Source organism: Globicephala melas, chromosome 4 (assembly GCF_963455315.2).
Source record: "Globicephala melas chromosome 4, mGloMel1.2, whole genome shotgun sequence".
In the NCBI taxonomy this organism is placed as follows: Eukaryota; Metazoa; Chordata; class Mammalia; order Artiodactyla; family Delphinidae; genus Globicephala; species Globicephala melas.
This window is the reverse complement of record NC_083317.1, coordinates 135,844,552-135,863,519: the sequence shown is the minus strand read 5'-3', so window position 1 is coordinate 135,863,519 and position 18,968 is coordinate 135,844,552. Positions and strand designations below refer to the sequence as shown.

The 18,968-nt window shown below is 47.4% G+C and overlaps 1 protein-coding gene across 1 annotated transcript in view; it reads right to left on the bottom strand.

The window, feature by feature from the left end:
• The window catches only part of GALNT15 (polypeptide N-acetylgalactosaminyltransferase 15), a 39,471-nt gene that overhangs the window by 12,488 nt on the left and 8,015 nt on the right, over positions 1-18,968 (bottom strand). Inside the window, 3 exon segments of the mRNA XM_030876370.3 lie at positions 4,226-4,393; positions 8,395-8,599; positions 10,005-10,171. Of these exon segments, the coding sequence (XP_030732230.2) occupies positions 4,226-4,393; positions 8,395-8,599; positions 10,005-10,171 (540 nt within the window).

The window sequence follows — 18,968 nt, the reverse complement described above, 5'->3', positions numbered from 1 at the left end:
ACAAAGAGTAGCCGCTGCTTGCCACAACTAGAGAAAGCCTACACACAGCAATGAAGACCAACGCAACCAAAAATAAATAAACAAGTAAATAAATTAAAACAAAAAAACAAAAAAACACAGCAGATCAGAGCCGTGAAGAGCGATGTGTCAGGAGGCTGGCCATAAGGGTTTTTTTGGTTTGGGGGGTTTTTTTTTGCAGTACGCAGGCCTCTCACTGTTGTGGCCTCTCCCGTTGCGGAGCACAGGCTCCGGATGCGCAAGCTCAGTGGCCATGGCTCACGGGCCCAGCCGCTCCGCGGCATGTGGGATCTTCCCGGACCGGGGCACGAACCTGTGTCCCCTGCATCGGCAGGCGGACTCTCAACCACTGCGCCACCAGGAAAGCCCCAGGCCATAAGGGTTTTAACCCTGGATCTACCTTTTAACAACCTTATGGAACTGGGCAACCTCTGGGGGTTTCATCTGTAATTTAATCTCTATATACCTCACTTTTCACACGTGTAAATGGGATTAATAACAGTAATTAGTAACAATAACTGCTTTACAGAATTATGGTAAGGTTTGAGTTAATATGTATACTATGTTTACAGCATTAGCTAAGCACATAATATATGTTCAGTAAATATTCCTTAATACTATCATTTGCAAGTATACAAATGATGATACCCTTTCTGGAATTTTCTTAACATCTGTATAGAGTCTGTACCAAACCTTGTCCTAATTCCTCGTTTCGTGCTCTCTCACCAGACTGATGAGGGAAGCCATGAAGTCAGAGTATTCAGAGTGGGGAAGACATGGGTAGAAAAGTATGAATGTGTGTGAGGAGGGATCTGGGCCCTGGATAGGGAGGCTGAGGCCTCCGTGGGGCCCCAGGTAGCAGCCGGGTCTCAGGGAAGGACTGGCTGCTGAGGGCAAAGGTGGCTGGGCTCTCTCTGGTGCTGACTTTGGCCGATGGTAGGTCAAGGTGACCTACAGTGACCTTGGCCATCAGAGAGGCCCTGAGGCTTAGAAGGTTCCAGAGAGGATTGATGCCTGGGGTCAAAGTGCCTTTGCCTCAGGTTGGGTAAAGGTCCTCTGAGAAGTCTGTTCTCTTCAATAGAATCCCTTTGCTTCGGCTGGAGCAGAATAAATTGTTCCCTCAAGCGAGCACCTCTCTTAACTCCCTGTGGGCCCCTCTGTACGGTACCCCTCATACTGCTCACCAATCTACTACCCTCCCCACACCATAAATCGAAGAGGTCTGGAAACTTCTCTTTCAATTCTTTGTGTCCACAGCCCTTAGAGTGTCTGGCATAAAACAGGTGCTCAGAAGAGGCTGATGGACCAGGAAAGAGGTTAGAAAGCATTCAAAGCTCTCTGCACTTTCAGGATTCATACCTATGATGGAAGGAGGTGAAATCTATCTGGCTCTGCACCCCGACCCCTCATAGTTACATCTTAATACCATGAAACTTCCCCATTGGGTATACAAGGCCCAAGGTTGGTATTGGCCTGTTACAGACTGAATGTATGTGTCCCTCCCAAATTCACATGGCAAAGCCCTATCTCCCAGCGTATATTGTATTTGGAGATGGGGCCTCTGAGGAAGTAATTAAGGATACATGAGGTCATAAGGGGGGAGCCTTGATCTGATAGACTCGGTGCCCTTAGAAGAGGAAGAGACCCCAGGACCCCCTCTCTGTCCTGTGGGGACACAGGGAGAGGTGGCTGTGTGCAAGTCAGGAAGAGAATTCTCACCAAAAACCAAATTGGCCAGAAACTTGTTCTTGGGCTTCTACCCTCCAGGACTGTGAGAAAATAAATTTAATGTGGGTTAAGCCACCCAACATGCAGTATTTTCTTATGACCACTGAGCTGACTACAACATGGCCCAACAGCCAAGAACGAAGACACCAGACTCTGAGCTTTAAAGTTCGAGTGACAAAGCCGCCGCCTATGCCTAAGCTGAGGGATCACCCTCACAGAGCCAGTATTTTCTATGTCCAACTAGATAAGATCCTCCACCCTGAGGAGAGAAGAGAGAGCCCGTGGGGAGACCAAGAGACAAAGGTGCAGGTAGATCCCTGAGAAGGACCTCGTGTCCACCTTTACATCTTCGGGGTTAATTCCTGGAAGAAGAGGATCCCGTGCTTGTTGTTTGGGAATCAGAGAGCAGGGGGCATGTTGCCCACCTCCCATCTGGCTGCCCTGGGAGTTCAGGAACCCCCTGACCACCTTCGGTCCCGGGAGACCCTGGGGACCCAGGCAGAAGGTCATGGGGGCCCTGGGGATCCAGGCAGAAGGTGGTGGGTGCAGTTCCATGGAGACCCCTAGCCCATCAGCACACCAGCGTGTGCTGTGCTATGGGGGCCAGGAGAAGATGTGGGACTTCAGCAGATGCCACGTGGAAGGTGCAGGCCACTGGGGACAGCGTGCCAGCCCCGCATCAGAGGCCACGACCAGTGAAAGTGCATCGTGGTGAACACCGATGCAGGACAGCTAAAGCCCGAGGTGGGGCACTCCCTCCCCACCCACCTCCCCGACAGAAGCCTGGAGCTCAAAGTCAACCCCGGGGGGACGGGAGGGTGGACAAGCATGGATGACAGATTTAAAGATGAGATGACTAAGCTATCACTGAATTTGTCTAATTTGTCTGGAAGGTTTCTGCCATTAGGAAGCAGGGGTCGAGACAGAAATTGCCTAAGTCCAGTTAGTAGAAAATAAAAAGAAATGTTTTTTGCGTATCTAAGCTCATGGTTTATCACATGTCAGCTGTGAGAGTTGCACACCCTCGGGCAGACCCTTGGAAGTCCTGTTTGTGCCTAATGCCTTCACTTCGTGTCCCTGGACTAGGCATTTGGAAACAACTTGGGTAACTGCTTGGCACTGGGCAGGTCAGCTGTGGCAGATTCCTTATCCCACGGGCTTTTCTTACAACATGACATTGACATTGACACCCCTGAGAGGTGGGTCCATGTCTCCTTCCTGTGGACCTGGGTGGGCCTGTGACTTTGGAGGAAGTGACCTTAGGTGACTTCTGAGACTTAGTTATAAAAGGGGATGCATGCTCTAAGACATCACAGTAAGTGAGAGAAGACACATAAAGGTTAACCATTGTACGATTCCATTGATATGAAACACCCAGATTTGATCAATCCGTAGAGACAGACAGTAGATTGGGCATTGCCAGAGGCTGGGGAAAGGGGACAGCTGGAGACACTAAGGAAGGGATTTTCCTTTGGAATCATGGAAATGTTTTGGAACTAAAAAGAGGTGGTGGTTGCCCAATATTGTGAATGTACTGAATGCTACTGAATTGTTCACTTTGAAATGGTTCATTTTATGTTATATGAGTTTCACCTCAATAGATTATTTTTTTAATCGGTCGGGGGATACAGCTTGGTTTGCCTGGCTCCTTTTGGGTACTTGCTCTCCGAACCCTATGCCGGGGTGTAGGAAACCCCAACTAACCTGCCTTCAGTGACTTCAAGGAGAGAATGGGGAAGAAGCTCCCGCTGGGTCCCAGCGACGGCCAGCGTCAAACTCCAGGGGATTCCTGCCCGGAGCTGTTGAGTCATTTCCAGCCAGTCTAGTCTAGTAAAGGATAGTCCTGCGGAGGCCCCAGACACCACGGAGCAGAGACAGCCAACGCCAATGCTCTCTTTCAGAATTCACAACCCAGAGTCCATGCTCTTAATAAAACAGCTGTTTCACGCCTTTAAGTTTGGGTGGTTTGTTATAAAGCAGAAGGTATCTAGAACTTTGACTTAAATAGAATAGTTGTCCAAAAACCAAACACATGAGAAGCAAACCATAAAGTTGGACATATTTTGAGACTTATGGTGTCCTAGCATTCACCCGGCTGAATTCTTCCTTTTTACCAAGAAAGCACCCCAGGCAGGGAAACTCCAATGTTACCTGGTTAGACAGAGCTGGATTGAGGCCCCAGACAAGGTGCTTCCACTTTCCACTCCAGTATCTGGAAGCTTCGCTGGACTCCATCCATATAACATTGTAAGAATAATAACACCTATAGCTGCGTGTCTGGCACTTTCCGAATGTTTTTCCTATATTAGCTCATTCAAACCTCACAACAACCCTATAAGGTAAGTACCGTTACTATCCCCAATTTATTGATTAAGTAACTTGCTAGGAAACTAGGAGAACCGGGATTAGCCCAGGCAGTCTGGTGCTGAGTCCACCCTGAGGAAGTAAAAGCAAAGCAGGCTGAGTGAAGGAGCCTCACCTGATGGGGCTGATGGGGGACAGGAGGGCCTTCCTCTCTCGCTTCGGCAAAGGCTCCCAGTGGAAATCCAGCTTCCAGTCCAATACCCCGCGCTGCAGGTCCTTGGAGGGGTAATACTGGAAAGTCTTCCAGTCAATCACATCTAGGACTGGAGACACCACCCTGCTCCTGGAAAGAATCGTGGAATCAGATTAGGGATACACACCCTCCACTTGCTGGGGGACAGAAACATAATCCAGACACGTGCTGCCCAATAGGGCAGCTACCAGCCACACGCGGTTACCGGGCACCTAAAATAGCATCTGTCCGAACTGAGATGTGGTGTAAGTGTAAAATATGCCCTGGATTTAGAAGACTTAGTTTGAAAAAAAAGATGTACAAATCGCAGATTGCATATTGAAATGATAATATTCTGGACATATTGGGTTTACTAAAATATTTTGTTAAAATTAATGTCATCTGTCTCTTTTTCTTTTGTAATGAGACTACTAGAAATGTTTAAATTATATCTGTGGCTCATGTTCTATTTCTACTGAACAGTACTCTCCTAGAAAATATATTTTTCCATAAGGAATCAGGGGCCTATTTCATTAAAAAGCATGCCTGCCCCTTTCTTTAAAAACCTCTCAGGATAGGGCTTCCCTGGTGGCGCAGCGGTTGAGAGTCCGCCTGCCGAGGCAGGGGGCACTGGTTCGTGCCCCGGTCCGGGAAGATCCCACATGCCGCGGAGCGGCTGGGCCCGTGAGCCATGGCCGCTGAGCCTGCACATCCGGAGCCTGTGCTCCGCAACGGGAGAGGCCGCGGCAGTGAGAGGCCGGCGTACCGCAAAACAAAAACAGAAACAAAAAACTCGCAGGATAAAACTGAGACACAGGGGAATAGGGACCTAGGCTCAGCTCTGCCGCTAATGTGCTGTATGATCTTGAGATAGCTGTTGCACCTCTCTGGGCCTCAGCTTCCTCATTCATAAAATGGGAGGATGAACTACTTCTCACAAAGGTCTTTCTCAGCTGTAATGCTCTAGGACTGTGGCTCTTGACTTCTTTGGGGGTCTTTGATCTCTTTGAGAATCAGGGGAAATCTATGGACCCCTCCCCAGAAAATAATCATATGCACATATACAAAATATCGTGCATAGCTGCAGAGGGTTCACGGGCCCCTGCTCTAGGGTCTAGTTCTTGTTCCTCCCTGGATCATACAACTTCATTGGCTTGAGGAATCAGGCTTGTCAAGCCCCCAAAGGGTCCTCATTGTTAAAGTGTGTGTATGTATGAGTACGTGGTGTCCGTCAGCAAAGTCGTGAGTCTAGGTTGATTCGCTCATTTACTGTTGCTGTTGGTAATTGTATTTTATCCCAATTTTTTTGCACAGCCTGGGATTACGTGACCTCAGAGAGGGTAATGTGGGAAATTGGTACAGGTTGGAAACTCTGCCTTTTAATTAAACAAGTAATCACTTAGGTGTAGCAGGAGCTGCCCTCTACCTAGTCAGTATCTCACTCACATTTTTTTTCTGACCTCTCACAATAGTTTCTTCTAAAATCCGTACCATGCAATGAATCAGGCCTGAACTCAGGGGTGCTGGAAGTTACCATTCTAAGAAAAGGAAGATTCCTGGAAAAGAGATGCCAGCCATGCTGTTCGTACTCCCATCAATTTCCATCCACCTCAGAGACAGCCAGGGCTGGCACGAGCCCAGCGCTTATGCAGAGGGCCAGGGTGGTCCTGGGATTCAATGATCTGCTTTAGTCTGTGGCCTCAAGTGACTGGCCTTGGCATGAAGAGTCATGGGGTTTATATTTACAGCAAGGATCTTGATACGCTTGTCCTGCGCTTTTCACATTGTTCCCTCTGGAAGGTAAGGGGAAGTTAATCTCTCTGGCCTCCACTATTTTGGGACACCTCGCGTTGACCTAAGAAAAGTGAGAAGCAAGGTCAAGGAGGAAAGGAGGGCACCGTCCCAAGTCTCCGCTTACTGTGGAATGAGCTGAGCCATCGAGATGTATTTGGCTACTGGCAAAGCATTTTGTGGAATTTCAGAATCAAGAGGCAGGGAAGCTGTGCGCCTGAATTCTGAAGAACCCCATCAAGTTTGTGCCATCTCAGTAATGGTAACAGGACAAGAAAGGAAACTGCATTCAAGCGTCCACACAATCAATTCATCCCAGACCTCTGAGCTGTGTCCTTCTTGATAAAAGGTGTACATCCCTTTTCATCAGAAAACGATCACCCTAAAATTCATCAACTTTCTTTTTACTCTGTCTTGCTGGAGGCTCAGTCATACGTAAAGCTCACTTCTAATAACTGTATTATCCCCGATTTCTTTCTTTTCTTTTTAAACTTAAATTTGCCAGATTTCCCTGTATGTTTTATTTTTTTTTAAATAAATTTCTTTATTTATTTTTTGGCTGTGTTGGGTCTTTGTTGCTGCGTGCGGCCTTTCTCTAGTTGCAGCGAGCAGGGGCTACTCTTCGTTGCAGTGCGCAGGCTTCTCATTGTGGTGGCTTCTCTTGTTGCGGAGCACGGGCTCTAGGCGTGCGGGCTTCAGTAGTTGTGGCGCACGGGCTTGGTAGCTGTGGCTCGGGGGCTCTAGAGAGCAAGCTCAGTAGTTGTGGCGCATGGGCTTAGTTACCCCACAACATGTGGGATCTTCCCAGACCCGGGCTCGAACCCGTGTCCCTGCATTGGCAGGCGGGTTCTTAACCACTGCACCACCACGGAAGTAAGTCCCTATCCCCGATTTCTAACACTATCTTTTCCTTTCTGAAATCTCCTTTCCCTTCTATTTTAGCCAGATACATAAGTGATTCATCATAAGCCTCTTTGAGTACATTTTGGATAGAGATAAAGAATAAAGTGTCAATGAATGAAGTGAAAGATGTTTCCTTGTTTTGGTTTTCATTCCCATGGACCATAGCGGCTGCCCAACCAGAGCTGAATTAGGAAGTAACTACAGTCTCGGGACTCGAAAAAAGGTGGTTTAAAAAAAAATCTTATATTTAGCTTTGTGTTTCGAATCTACAGATGTAGCTGGTGCTCCTGGACTTCACTTAAAACAAAATAGCAAAGCTTCCCTGTCTGACTTGGAAGGAGCTAGGAGAGGGCTCACTCCATCATCCTGTCACTTATGAACTGAGTTTTAACTCTCAGGCAGACACGAGATCGATCCTCTCTTAAGCCTTTCTAAGCTCCAGGAGGTCAAGCGTTTGGGTTTCAATGGAGCCATCAACAAACACCAGCTAACTGAAATACGTGAGGTCAACCAAGGCGCCACTGTCCAGAGAGCCAAAAGCTACCTGCAGTTGCAAACTTCCCAACCAAACTTTTTACCGCAAGGAAGAATGAACCCTAGTTCATCTCACCCACTCTTTATTTTCCCCAGGCCTGGATGTTCCTCCAGCTCTACAACGTATAAAGTCATTTTGGAAGTTCACACAAATTCTCCGTGTTTGTGAGAAGTATCTTATACTGAGAAGCAAAAAGCTCTGAATTCCCTCTTCCCAGAGCTCTGCTGCTCAGGTGTGACCCCAAGACTGACGCTGGCCCTTCCAGGACTCTGCCTGCTGAGGGGAGTGGAGAAGGATGGAGGCTGGAGAGTTTCCTGTGGGCATCGGACAGGAGGAAGGCTGCTCCCTCTGCAGGGCTGGAGGCATCTTGATCCCCTCGCTGCTCTTCAACACACACACGCACTCACGCACGCACGCACACACGCACGCACGCACGCGCACGCACACACGCACACACGCGCACGCACACACACACACAGGATTCCTCAGACTGCCTTCCATCATTTACGCCCTCGAACGGAAGTGCTCTGTTCCCTGCCCCACCTTGCTTCTCCCTGTGGAGCAGGCCTAGCCCCGGCTGAGAACTAGGTAACCTTAAGAACTAGGTGTTGCTAGGACAGGAGCCCAGACCAGTCTTCGAGTGGGAAACAGCTCTTGAGCCTCTTGACAGCCTCTGGAGCCAGGAATACCTCTAAGAGAGTGTTGCCCATTTCCCCTTGGAAATTCTCCTTTTTCTCTGGCCATGACTCTTATTCCTTGGCTTGGGCCCTAGAGCTGGTAGTCAGCACAGGCAGCGACGTGTGGGTGTTCTCTGAGCGGCTGAGGCTGTGGACTGTTTCCCCCTCTCCCACCTCCTGCTCTGCAGCCCCTGGGGGTGAGTTACCTGTCACCAGCTATTCTGGCCAGGAGGGGCTCCAGCCAGCCCGGATGGCACTCGCAGTGGGCGTCCATGAAGACCAGCACGTCCCCGGTGGCCCTGGCGGCGCCCAGCATCCGGGCCCTGGCGGCGCCCAGCCTCCTGTTGCTCCTGAGCAGCTTCACCCCCTCCAGCCGGGCCACGTACTCGCTGAGAGCCGACTTGAGCTGTCCTGGAAGCAACAGGACAGTGGGGTCACGGATGCCACAGCCCGCGAGATTGCAATGACCCTCACTAGGAACACTGTCAACAGGTCTATCTTGGGAGCTGTGGTGAGCACGAGAGTCCCGAGCAGCACGTACATGGTGGTGGTTGTGAAGGTGTAAAACGCTTCGTTAGTTTCGGTGGGTCAGGATTCTCTCCACTAAACACTAAAGGAAATGGTGTCGTAAAACTAAGAGAGGAGAGAACCCGCTCACATTCTCTAAATGCAGCAATGAGGTTGAAGCAGATACGGCTGGTGCCCTACTCAGAAGCCCTGAGACCCCTTTTACTGATCTGGTTTGCTTTGCGTGTGCCCAGCTGCTGTGGGCTGGCTGCTAACGGCAATCAGCAGCCTTCCCTGGAGATGTGCCCTAGAGTATGGGAACCACCTGTCCTGCAAGTGGCAGGGAGTCATGCAGGATGATACCCCTCACCCCAGGTGCCAGAGTCAATGACCGGCCATTGCCGGGGTACAAAGCCCGCTCCCTTGCCTCAAGGCAAGACAGATGCTGAGGTGCAGTTTACACTGCAGAGCTCCCCCTGGGATCAGGCTGTGGCTGAACTTCGTCTGACACCACATCTAAGTTCAGCTCCTTCCTCTGCCTCTCCGGCTTTCCCCACTCCCCTACAGTGTTCCCCGGAGGGCACCGCCCCCGCCAAATCACATGCACATGAGGCCCCATCTCAGGCTCTGCTTCTAGGGTACCTGAGCTGAGACACAGTGGTCAAGGAAGTCAAAGACAGAGGGTCCATTTCATATGACTGCCAGTAGGTCGTTGGTGGCCCTGGCCAAAGCGGTCTCACTGCAGTGGTAGCGGTGACTGGGCAAAATGCAGTGGGTCAAAGAGAAAATGGGAGGTAGGAAATTGAGACCAAAAGTCTAAACGTTCTTTTAGGAATGACAATCTATAGAGTTGACAGGATGAGACAAGCTTGTTAGGCTTTGTACTCAAGATCAGAAATGCTGTGTATGGGCATGCTGAGTACACCCAGATAAGCAAACTAGGGGAGATGGAAAGAACAAGGTATAGTCGTTCCTCAGTATCTGGGTGAGGGGATTGGTTCCAGGACCCGCCCCCGTAGATACCAAAATCTGCAGATGTTCAAGTGCCTTATATAAAAGGACAGCGTAGTCAGCCCTTTGTGTCTGAGGGTTCTGCATCTGAGGATTCAATGAGCAGAATACGTCTTTGGTATTCACAGAGAAGCAGTGCCCCTGGGGCTCTTCACTAATGAGTTACCTGCGCCTGCATCCCATCTGCAGGTCTGCTTTGGGGAACCTTGCCTGCACAGGTTCCAAACCCCAGTCTGTGCACGGGAACCCCCCAGGGTCCAGACCCTCCCCAGGGAACCTGGAGGAAGCCCGCGGGCACCTTGCGGGCTGAGGTCGTCCACCAGGATGATCTCCTTCAGGTAGGCCCTGGGCGCTGTGTCCAGGATGCTATGCACGGTTCTCAGGAGGGTGGACCAGGCCTCATCGTGGAAACAGAGGATGACGCTGGCTGTGGGCAGGCTGTCTCCGGGATGCTGCTGCAGACACCTGCAGGGAAGAGAAGCAGGGCGCTGAGGGGAAGGGCAGGCCCTGGCTGGGGCTTCTTCAGCCAATGGCTCTCCTCCCAACTCACCGGCTCTCTCTGGGTTTTCTCAGAATTTCCACATAAACAGAACCCATTACACCCTGACAGAAGTGCTGTCCACTATCTCCCAGGACTCGGGTTCCGAGAGCTTCTTTACAGCGTTAACCCATGCCTCTCCCATAGAAGTTGAGCGGTATTACCACCATTCTCAGCAGACGACTGTCCTAATCTGTAAAGTGGGAATGAATGACAATATCACCAACCTCTTAGAGCTGTTGTGAGGCTTAAACAGGACGAGGTACATAGTAAGTGTCCTGCGAACATGAAAGATCATCGGTTTAGGAGTAGGGACACTATTTTCTTTATTTTTGTATTTCTATAATCTAGTACAGCATCTGACACATAATACATGTTAATCAACATTTCAATCTATGCGTGTCCTTTGCCCTAAGGTGGGTCTCTTGTAGGCAGCATACTGTAGGATTTTTTTTTTTTTTTGTAATCCAATCTGCCACTCTGTGTCCTTTTTTTTTCGAGACTGTCATTTTTTTTTTTAAATTTATTTTTGCTGTGTTGGGTCTTCGTTTCTGTGTGAGGGCTTTCTCTAGTTACGGCGAGCGGGGACCACTCTTCATCGCGGTGCACGGGCCTCTCACTATCGTGGCCTCTCTTGTTGCGGAGCACAGGCTCCAGATGTGCAGGCTCAGTAGTTGTGGCTCAGAGGCCCAGCTGCTCTGCAGCATGTGGGATCCTCCCAGACCAGGGCTCGAACCCGTGTCCCCTGCATTAGCAGGCAGATTCTCAACCACTGCGCCACCAGGGAAGCCCGACTCTGTGTCTTTTGATTGGAGTGTTTAATCCATTGACATTTAAGGTAATTATTCATAGATATGTATTTATTGCCAATTTTAACCTTGTTTTCCCATTGATTTTAAATTTCTTCTTTGTCCCTTTGTTTTTCTTTTTCCTTTTCTGGTTTGATGATTTTCTTTGTATTATGCTTATGTTCTTTTCTTTTTGGTTTTTGTGACTCTATTGTATATTTTTGATTTGTGGTTATCCTGTTTTTCAAGTATGTTAACTCATCTTCCTATATCTAATTGCTTTAGACTGGTAGTCATATAGACTCAAACACATTCTAGAAAAAAATCTATATTTCTTTACTCTCCTCCTCCATATTTTATGATTTTGATGATTTTATGATTTTCCATCTTCATTTTCATTCTTTTGCTGTTCATTGTGGTTATGATCGCTTTAACAGAAAATTTTTAAAAAATCTGTACTGGCTTATTTAAATGATTTACTTTCCAACTGTGATTTTCTCTTTCCTATAGATTCTTACTTCTTTTCTATTTAGAGAAGACCTTTCAAAATTTCCTTTAGGATAGGTTTAGTATTGCTGTATTCTTTTAGCTTTTGCTTGCCTGAGAAATTCTTTCTCTCTCTTTCTATTCTAAATGATAATATTGCTGGGAAGAGTATCCTAGGTTGCAGATTTTTCCCCTTGAGGACTCTGAATATATCTTGTCATTCCTTCTGGCCTGAACGTTTCTGTAGAGAAATCAACTGACAGCCTTATGGGGGTTCCCTTGTAAGGAACTCTGTTTTTCTCTTTCTGCCTTTAGAATCCTCTCTTTATCTTTTAACCTGTGGGGCGGTGTGGTGCGTGGTGTGGCCTCTGCCCAGAGGCTGTCAGGTCCCACTTTCCTCTCCAGGTGAATGGGATGCTCTATATTTGTTGTGCCTCGGGTCTGTTGAGAGCTCTGAGCGAATCCACAGTGGAATGAATTCTAATAACAAGCTGGTCCATGGAGCAGTGTGTGGCTCACATTGTCCACAAAAGGCACTTTCCTAAACTGCACTTCCAGAGTGCTCCTTTCTAGGCTGCAGCGCTGAAACCACTGGTCCCTCCTCAGAGGAGTATTTGCATTTGAATTGGGGCTGTCCCAAGGACCTCAAACTTCCAGCATCTAAAGGCATCTGTGCTGGTGGGACTGCACACAGAGGGATGATCAGAGGAGGCTGGCCCTGCTCGGGGGAGATGCCACATGAAGGGTCAGCCCGAGCTGCTCACCAGCTGGACATCCCTCTGCCAGGTGCGTCCCAGCCAAAGCTGGAGCTCTCAACACTCTGGAAACCTGCCCGTGACTCTCTGGGCAAAATCCTATGTGGTGGGGGATTGATACTAGGTAAGTGCTTTAACTTAACGGTAAAACAGAAATCTTAGATAATTAAACAAAAAAGCGCATGAACATCTCATAAGGTAGCTGTGACAACTGTCTTATTGTTTCTGTATTTATACACTATTTCTTTTCATAAAGTATTTAAAGTCACTCTCAAGAAATAAGTACCATAAAATAATGGTAAAAGAAAAAATAAGGCTGAAAAGTCAAGAGTAGGGAAATAGAAGTAAGAGTGTGTGGACAAAGAATGTCGCCTGCCATTCCAGTAAAAAGAAAAGAACGTTGTAGCCATCAAGCCAACAGCCAGTGCACCCCTCACCCACAATGCACCCTGAGGGGATTCAGGATGCAGAAAAAGAGGATACTTAAGATACTTATCTAAGGAATAATTTCAGTGAGCCCAGACTTTTGCATCTTCCCTTACGTAGAAAAGCACTAAAATCATTAACTTGAGATACCTGTGTTTTGTGATTAGCAGTTATCTTTTGATGTTCAGCTCCATGGTTTGTCTGTTTATTTGTTTGTTTGTTTTCAGCAAAACCTCCTATATATCCTCCCCTACCTCTTTGGAGCAGTTCCTCAGAGCTATTTGAGAGCCGGTCTCCCCGGCTATGGTCCTCAGTAAGGCTCCCAAATAAAACATAACTGGCAACTCTTAGGTTGTGCATTTTTCTTTAGCTGACAAGTAGAAAGTCAACATCTGGAGAAAGAACATACATTCATAGGTCAAAAGGGCCTTGGTATTTCTAGAGAGAATCTAAAATTTGACTTTGAGCTTCCTGGTAGCCAAAGTAAAATGGGAGGTGTATTCTGCAATAGAATTATTAACATCAGAAAAGTTACATACCAGATATTTTAGGGAAAGCAATGTTATTTCTAGACTGTTGTTTTTTTTTTTACAATTTATAACTTTTTCATTTGAAATCATTTAAGACTCAAAAGAAGTTGCAAAAATAGTACAGACAGTCCCCGTGTTATCTTCACCCAGCTTTGCCGAATGATCCACAATGATCCAAACCAGGAATCTGACATTGTTCCATACTATTAACTCAAATACAGACCTCATTTAGATTTCCCTAGTTTTTACACCTAGCACTAATTTCTAAAAGAAATTCCTAAGGACTTTAGAAAGAATTCCCTCAAGAGATGACAGTGTCCTTAGAAGCATCCCTAAGATGAATAAAATAATGAACTATACTATACATGAACCTTTACAGCTTGATTTCAGGGATGGTCAAATAACACATCCAAAGTGGAACCAGTTCCCATGACGTTTTGGGACGATAACGGAGAGGACCTAGCGCACGCTGCGCTCTTGGCTGAGTCTCTGACCCCCTCTACCCTCCCTCTCTCCCACCCTGCAGCCCCTCCTCTCACCCCAGGCCCTGGTGGAGTTTTCCTCCTGCAGTCTATCCGAGTTCCAGAAGTTCCACTCTGCCCCCAGAACTGCTCTAGATCTGCTCACAAACAAACAGGTTCCAATTTTCCTTTGTGTGTTCTCCATTTCCTGTGTGGTTGTACGTATTGGCGGATCCAGGGGTTCTAGAGATGGGGACCTCCAATGGCTGTTGAAAAGAAATCTTGCCTCAGTGGACTCAGTGAGTACAGAAAACCACAAAAACATTACTTGGGCGATTGCTCGGAGGCTGGCTGTTTTCCAAGTCAGACAGGAGAGGAGTTTGGGGACAAGGAGGTCTGCAGATGGGATGCCCATGGGTGCAGATTCAGAGGAAATGAAGTTCATCACCTCAGGGCAGAACACAGCCATACCTTCCCCGGGGCCTGGCCCCTTCTCCACCCCAATCTATAGAATATGTGGACAGGAAACAACACTTCTGTGTGTGTGTGTCTTTGTCTGTGTGCACCCATGTGTCCTTGTAGGATGGTGGTCAAAAGAGCTTGGACTTGGAATCAGAAAAATTTTGATTTGAATTTCCCCCCTGCTGCTCCCTGAGTTTCTCTGGGTAATATACTCAATATTTAACTCTCCTCAAGTCAGGAGACGGGGGAGCTTCCTGCCGGGCTACAGAGCTGGGGATCCCGGGCAACCGACTTTCTCTCCTTGGCCTCACAGGACATTCCCTGCAGAGGTGATTCAGCTGTGGACGCGGGAGCCCCGCTACTTCCTAGCTGTGTAAACGACCCTGGACAAGTAATGTGGCTTCCTGGGGCCTTGGTTTCTGCAGGCGGGTGACAGTAGCCCCTGTGTTGCAGGGCTGCTGTGAAGATGAGATGGCTTTTTCACGAAGCACTAAGAACGGTGCTGGCACTGAGCGCTGTGTAAGTATTCGCTGCCATGATCAGAGGATGTATTATCACTGCAGGATGGATCACGAAGGCTCTTCCAGCCTTGAAATTCTGTGTTCCTGACTCTTCTATGCATAGGAGAGGGGGAAGGGAAGAGGACAAACCAGGGGAGCAGGGGTTTCAAAGAGAATCTCAGAGGACTCCTCTCTTCTCCCTCCACTAGGGTTTTCTAGGTTTTATGCATAGATAGAACTGTGTTCTCTCTTCCTGGTGAGAGAGGTGGGTGAAGAGATGACAGGCAAGGCTGGGATGAGCTCAATAGGCTGCGAGGACTTTGAAAGGCAAATGGGCTTCTGGAAGCTCTTCCAAGGCCAAGGGCAGTACCTCCCTGAGCCGCAGAGGCAGGTGTCCTGGCACCAGCTCCGAGAGGACCCTTCACCTGCCGCGTGGAAAGATGCTCACACGGCCTCCAAGACATAAACAGGTGGTGCTGGAACACCTCTTCAGGCAACCGCAGAACTGCCCGGAGCCGTGAACTGGAAATAGCCGTGGCGGTACCGTGGTCTTTCAGGGCTGAGCGCCGTGGGCTCCTGCGGGAAGGCCAGTGCTCTCACCGTAGTCTGAGCGCGGTGCTAAGTATTATCAACAGAGGGTGGTGAGGCCTGTGTCTCGGGGCCAGGGAGATACTCTTCAGAGGAACCAGGATTGATTCTTTTGTTTCTGGGGGGCGGGGTGAGGAGGCGCAGGGGCCTGTGGGCAGGGCAGGCTGTGTAGAGCCCCGTGGAAGGAAGGGCTCTGGATACATGCCTGGGCTTCTGCGGTCGGTGGTCATCAGCCCGTGGGCAGCACCGGGTCTCGTAGGGATGGGCAGACGGGCCCATGTGGTAGCATAGTGTGGAGAAGGGGGCTGTGGCATGCGATACCCTGAGAGCTCAAACACCGTGACAGTTCAGGGCATCTTAGGAAGAGTCCGTATGTGTCATCAAGCTTTGGCATTGAGTTCAAATCCTGGATCTGTCCTTGTGTGACTCGGACAAACGACATAAGCTCTCTGATAACCATCTTTCCTTTCAACAATTTCCAGATCCGCAGAACCAGTCACATCTGTAGTAATCAATTGTTATTTTTCGAAATACTTTTGATTCCAGTATGCCCTTTTTGAGCATGCATTTTACTTAACCTCAGTATTTTTCATTTGTGAAATGGATTTGTTGGAAGGATCAAATGAGTTAATTCATACAAAGTACTTAGAGCAGTGCCTTACTCATAAGTAACAGTTCAATACATGCTAGTTATTATTATTTCTTGCAAGCCTCCCAAAGGCCTGAATACCTCTCTAGGTCTCAGTTTCTTCATCTGTAAAATGAGGATAAGAAGTAGAGTTATTTTAGAGGACTACTTAAAGATTATAAACTTCATATAAATGGAATCACATAACATGCAGCCTTTTGTGTCTGGCTTCTTTCACTTAATATAATGTTTTCAAGGTTCATCGTGTTGAAGCATGTATCAGTACTTCATTCCTTTTTACTGATGAATAATGTTCCATTGTTTGAATAGACTGTATTTTTATTTATCCATTCATCAGTTGACGGACATTTGAGTATTTCCAGTTTTGGCTATTATGAGTAATGCTGCTGTGAACATTCATGTATAAGTTTTTGTGTGAACATGTTTTCAATTCTCTTGGGTATAGAGCTAGGACTGGCATTGCTGAGTCATGTGGTAAATCTGTGTTTAATATTTTGAGGAACTGCCAAACTGTTTTCCAAAGCAGCTGCACCATTCTACATTCCACCAACAACTTCTTCACATCCCTGTCAACACTTGTTATTGTCTGGGTTTTTTTTTAGCCATTCCAGTGTGGGTGAAATGGTACCTCACTGTGATTTTGATTTACATTTCCCTACTGACTAATGATTTGAGGATCATTTCATGTGCTTTTTGGCTATTTTCTATGTATTCTTTGGAGAAATGTCTATTCTAATCCTTTGCCTATTTTTAAGTTGGATATCTTTTTATTGTTATTGTAAGGGTTCTTTATATATTCTGATATAAATCCCTAATCAGATATATGATTTGCAAATATTTTCTACCATTTCTGGGATTGTGTCTTCACTTTCTTCAAGCACAAAATTAAAAATTTTATGACATCCAATTTTTAAGCCACTAAATTTTGAGGTCGTGTGTATGCAGCACTAGATAATGGATACACTGTCCCATTTTAAAGATGAGGAAATTAGAGTCCAGAGAGCTTAAGTGACTTGCTTAAAGCTGCACAGCAAATTGCTGATGGTCAGTGTGACTCTAAACCTTGTGCTCTTGACCAGTATATACATATCCCCATCTTGGACTGAAGTGCTAATAGAATGTTCTGGATTCAGAGTCATAAGGCTTGGGTTCTGATGTCCAGATCACAGTGACTGTGATGGGGGGGGCGTTATTTGAAGAACATGCAATCCATTGGTTTCATCACAAGCTCTGGACTGTCTACACTGATTCAGTAAAGTCCTCAGAAAGCAACTTACTTTGATCCCACTGTCTTGGCTGCCTTAGAAATTTGCTTCTGTGGAGTTCTGCTTGACACCATGCTCTCAGCTTTGATCAGAGAACAGTACATGAAGGCATTTCAGGACACCTGCTCTGCATTACAGTCTCTGTAACAACTGTGGAGGGGAATTGTCTCCTCCAGCACTTTCTATCCCCTCCATGCAGCTTTAGAGGGAAATTCCTGGCAGATAGAAGTGCCAGGAAAAGCTTTTCCTCCTCTGAGGACCTGGCATGTTTCCTGTTCCTGAGCAATAAGGATCATGATACTTATTGAGTTTCCTTTTTCACTTTGGCTGCCAGGAAGCTCAGAGTAAGGAATTAGGATATTTAGTCATTGGTTGCTTATTTTCATTCTAATTTTCTCTTTGATCTTGATCTTCCATCTCTCCATCCAGTCATTTAACTGATATTGACTGACAACCTACTATGTGTGAGGACTGGAAGATGAATTTAGTAGATAAAATCCCTGAAGCAGAATCTGTGGTGTCCTGCCCATATCCCCTCGGGGATATCACATAATACAGCACAGCCTGACTTCCAATTGCCTGAGCATTTTCTCTGACTGCCAGAGATGCTCTCCTTAAGCACCAGCGGCCTGAAGAGGTGGAGAGTAACCTCCCTCCACCCCTGGGAGCTGCCCTCAGTCAGTGACTAAAATGAGTTGGTGTATTAATATCCAGCAACCCAGACCCTAAGGGTGGGGGTGGGTAACAACGAGATGCTGTCTCCCAGGGTCCCCCCTGGGCTGAGCTCTAGCTGCCTGCAGAGGTAACTGCCTGCAAACCCACTTTTCATTGGCTGCTCCCTACCAGGGCTCCCAGGCATCACCTGCAAAACAACTCTTTATCCTTAGGGTCTGCTTTGGGGGAACCCAAACTCAGATAGTCTCTGATATCATGGAGTTTATATCCTATTAAACAGAAAACCGAAGAATTATTCAACAACTGAGAGGGGAGAGGTGTTCTTGGCAGAGGTCACAGCCTCTGCTAAGGCCTGGAGGTGGGAAGGGGCTTGGCCTGTACCAGGAAAGGAAGGAAAGATTTTCTAAAGTGTGCTTCCCTTTATCTTGACTAAACATGATATTAATAGCAATTTTGTATTTCATAATGTATCTTCAAATCCTTTGAGGGAATAAAGTACGTAGGTAAACAAAGAAGAGAGCAAAAGGTAAGTGGTCCACACAGGGGCCCTGGGCAAGTCGCTTCCCTCCCCTGGTGACCTGGGTTCTTTCTGTCAAGTGGGGATGTTTTTCCTGCTCTGTCTGTGCCACGGCTTTGCTGGGGGGCGTGAATGAGGCAGGGCAGAGAAACAGTTCTTGTGCATTGCGAAGCAGTGTCCAAATGTCACCAGGTACTCATGAAGCGATCCAAGAAGAAATCCTTGTTTTCATTATTAAATAATGGAGGCATTTTCTTTGTCCTTCAACCATATACCTGGTGAATATTTTACTGTCCCAGTTTGTACGTATCACACAAGTATCCGAAAGCCCACCCTGACCTCATTTGTCCATCTTCTGAGTGGCAGCAGGTGGGGAAGGAAAGACCCAGGGCTTTGGAATCAAATCAATGTGGCTTTGAATCTTGGCTCTGTTATTTATTTATATCCCTTAATTAGCCAGCACAGGGAGCCTGAGACCTTTCTCCAGCCCACGGCTGCTGCCTGGATTAAAAGGGATCATTCAGGCCCAGGAGAGCCGCTCAATGAGTGCAAACTTTATGTCTTCACACTCCAAGATCAGGAGAGCCTGCGTCTGTGTTTACACAAAGATGCACGCCCTCAC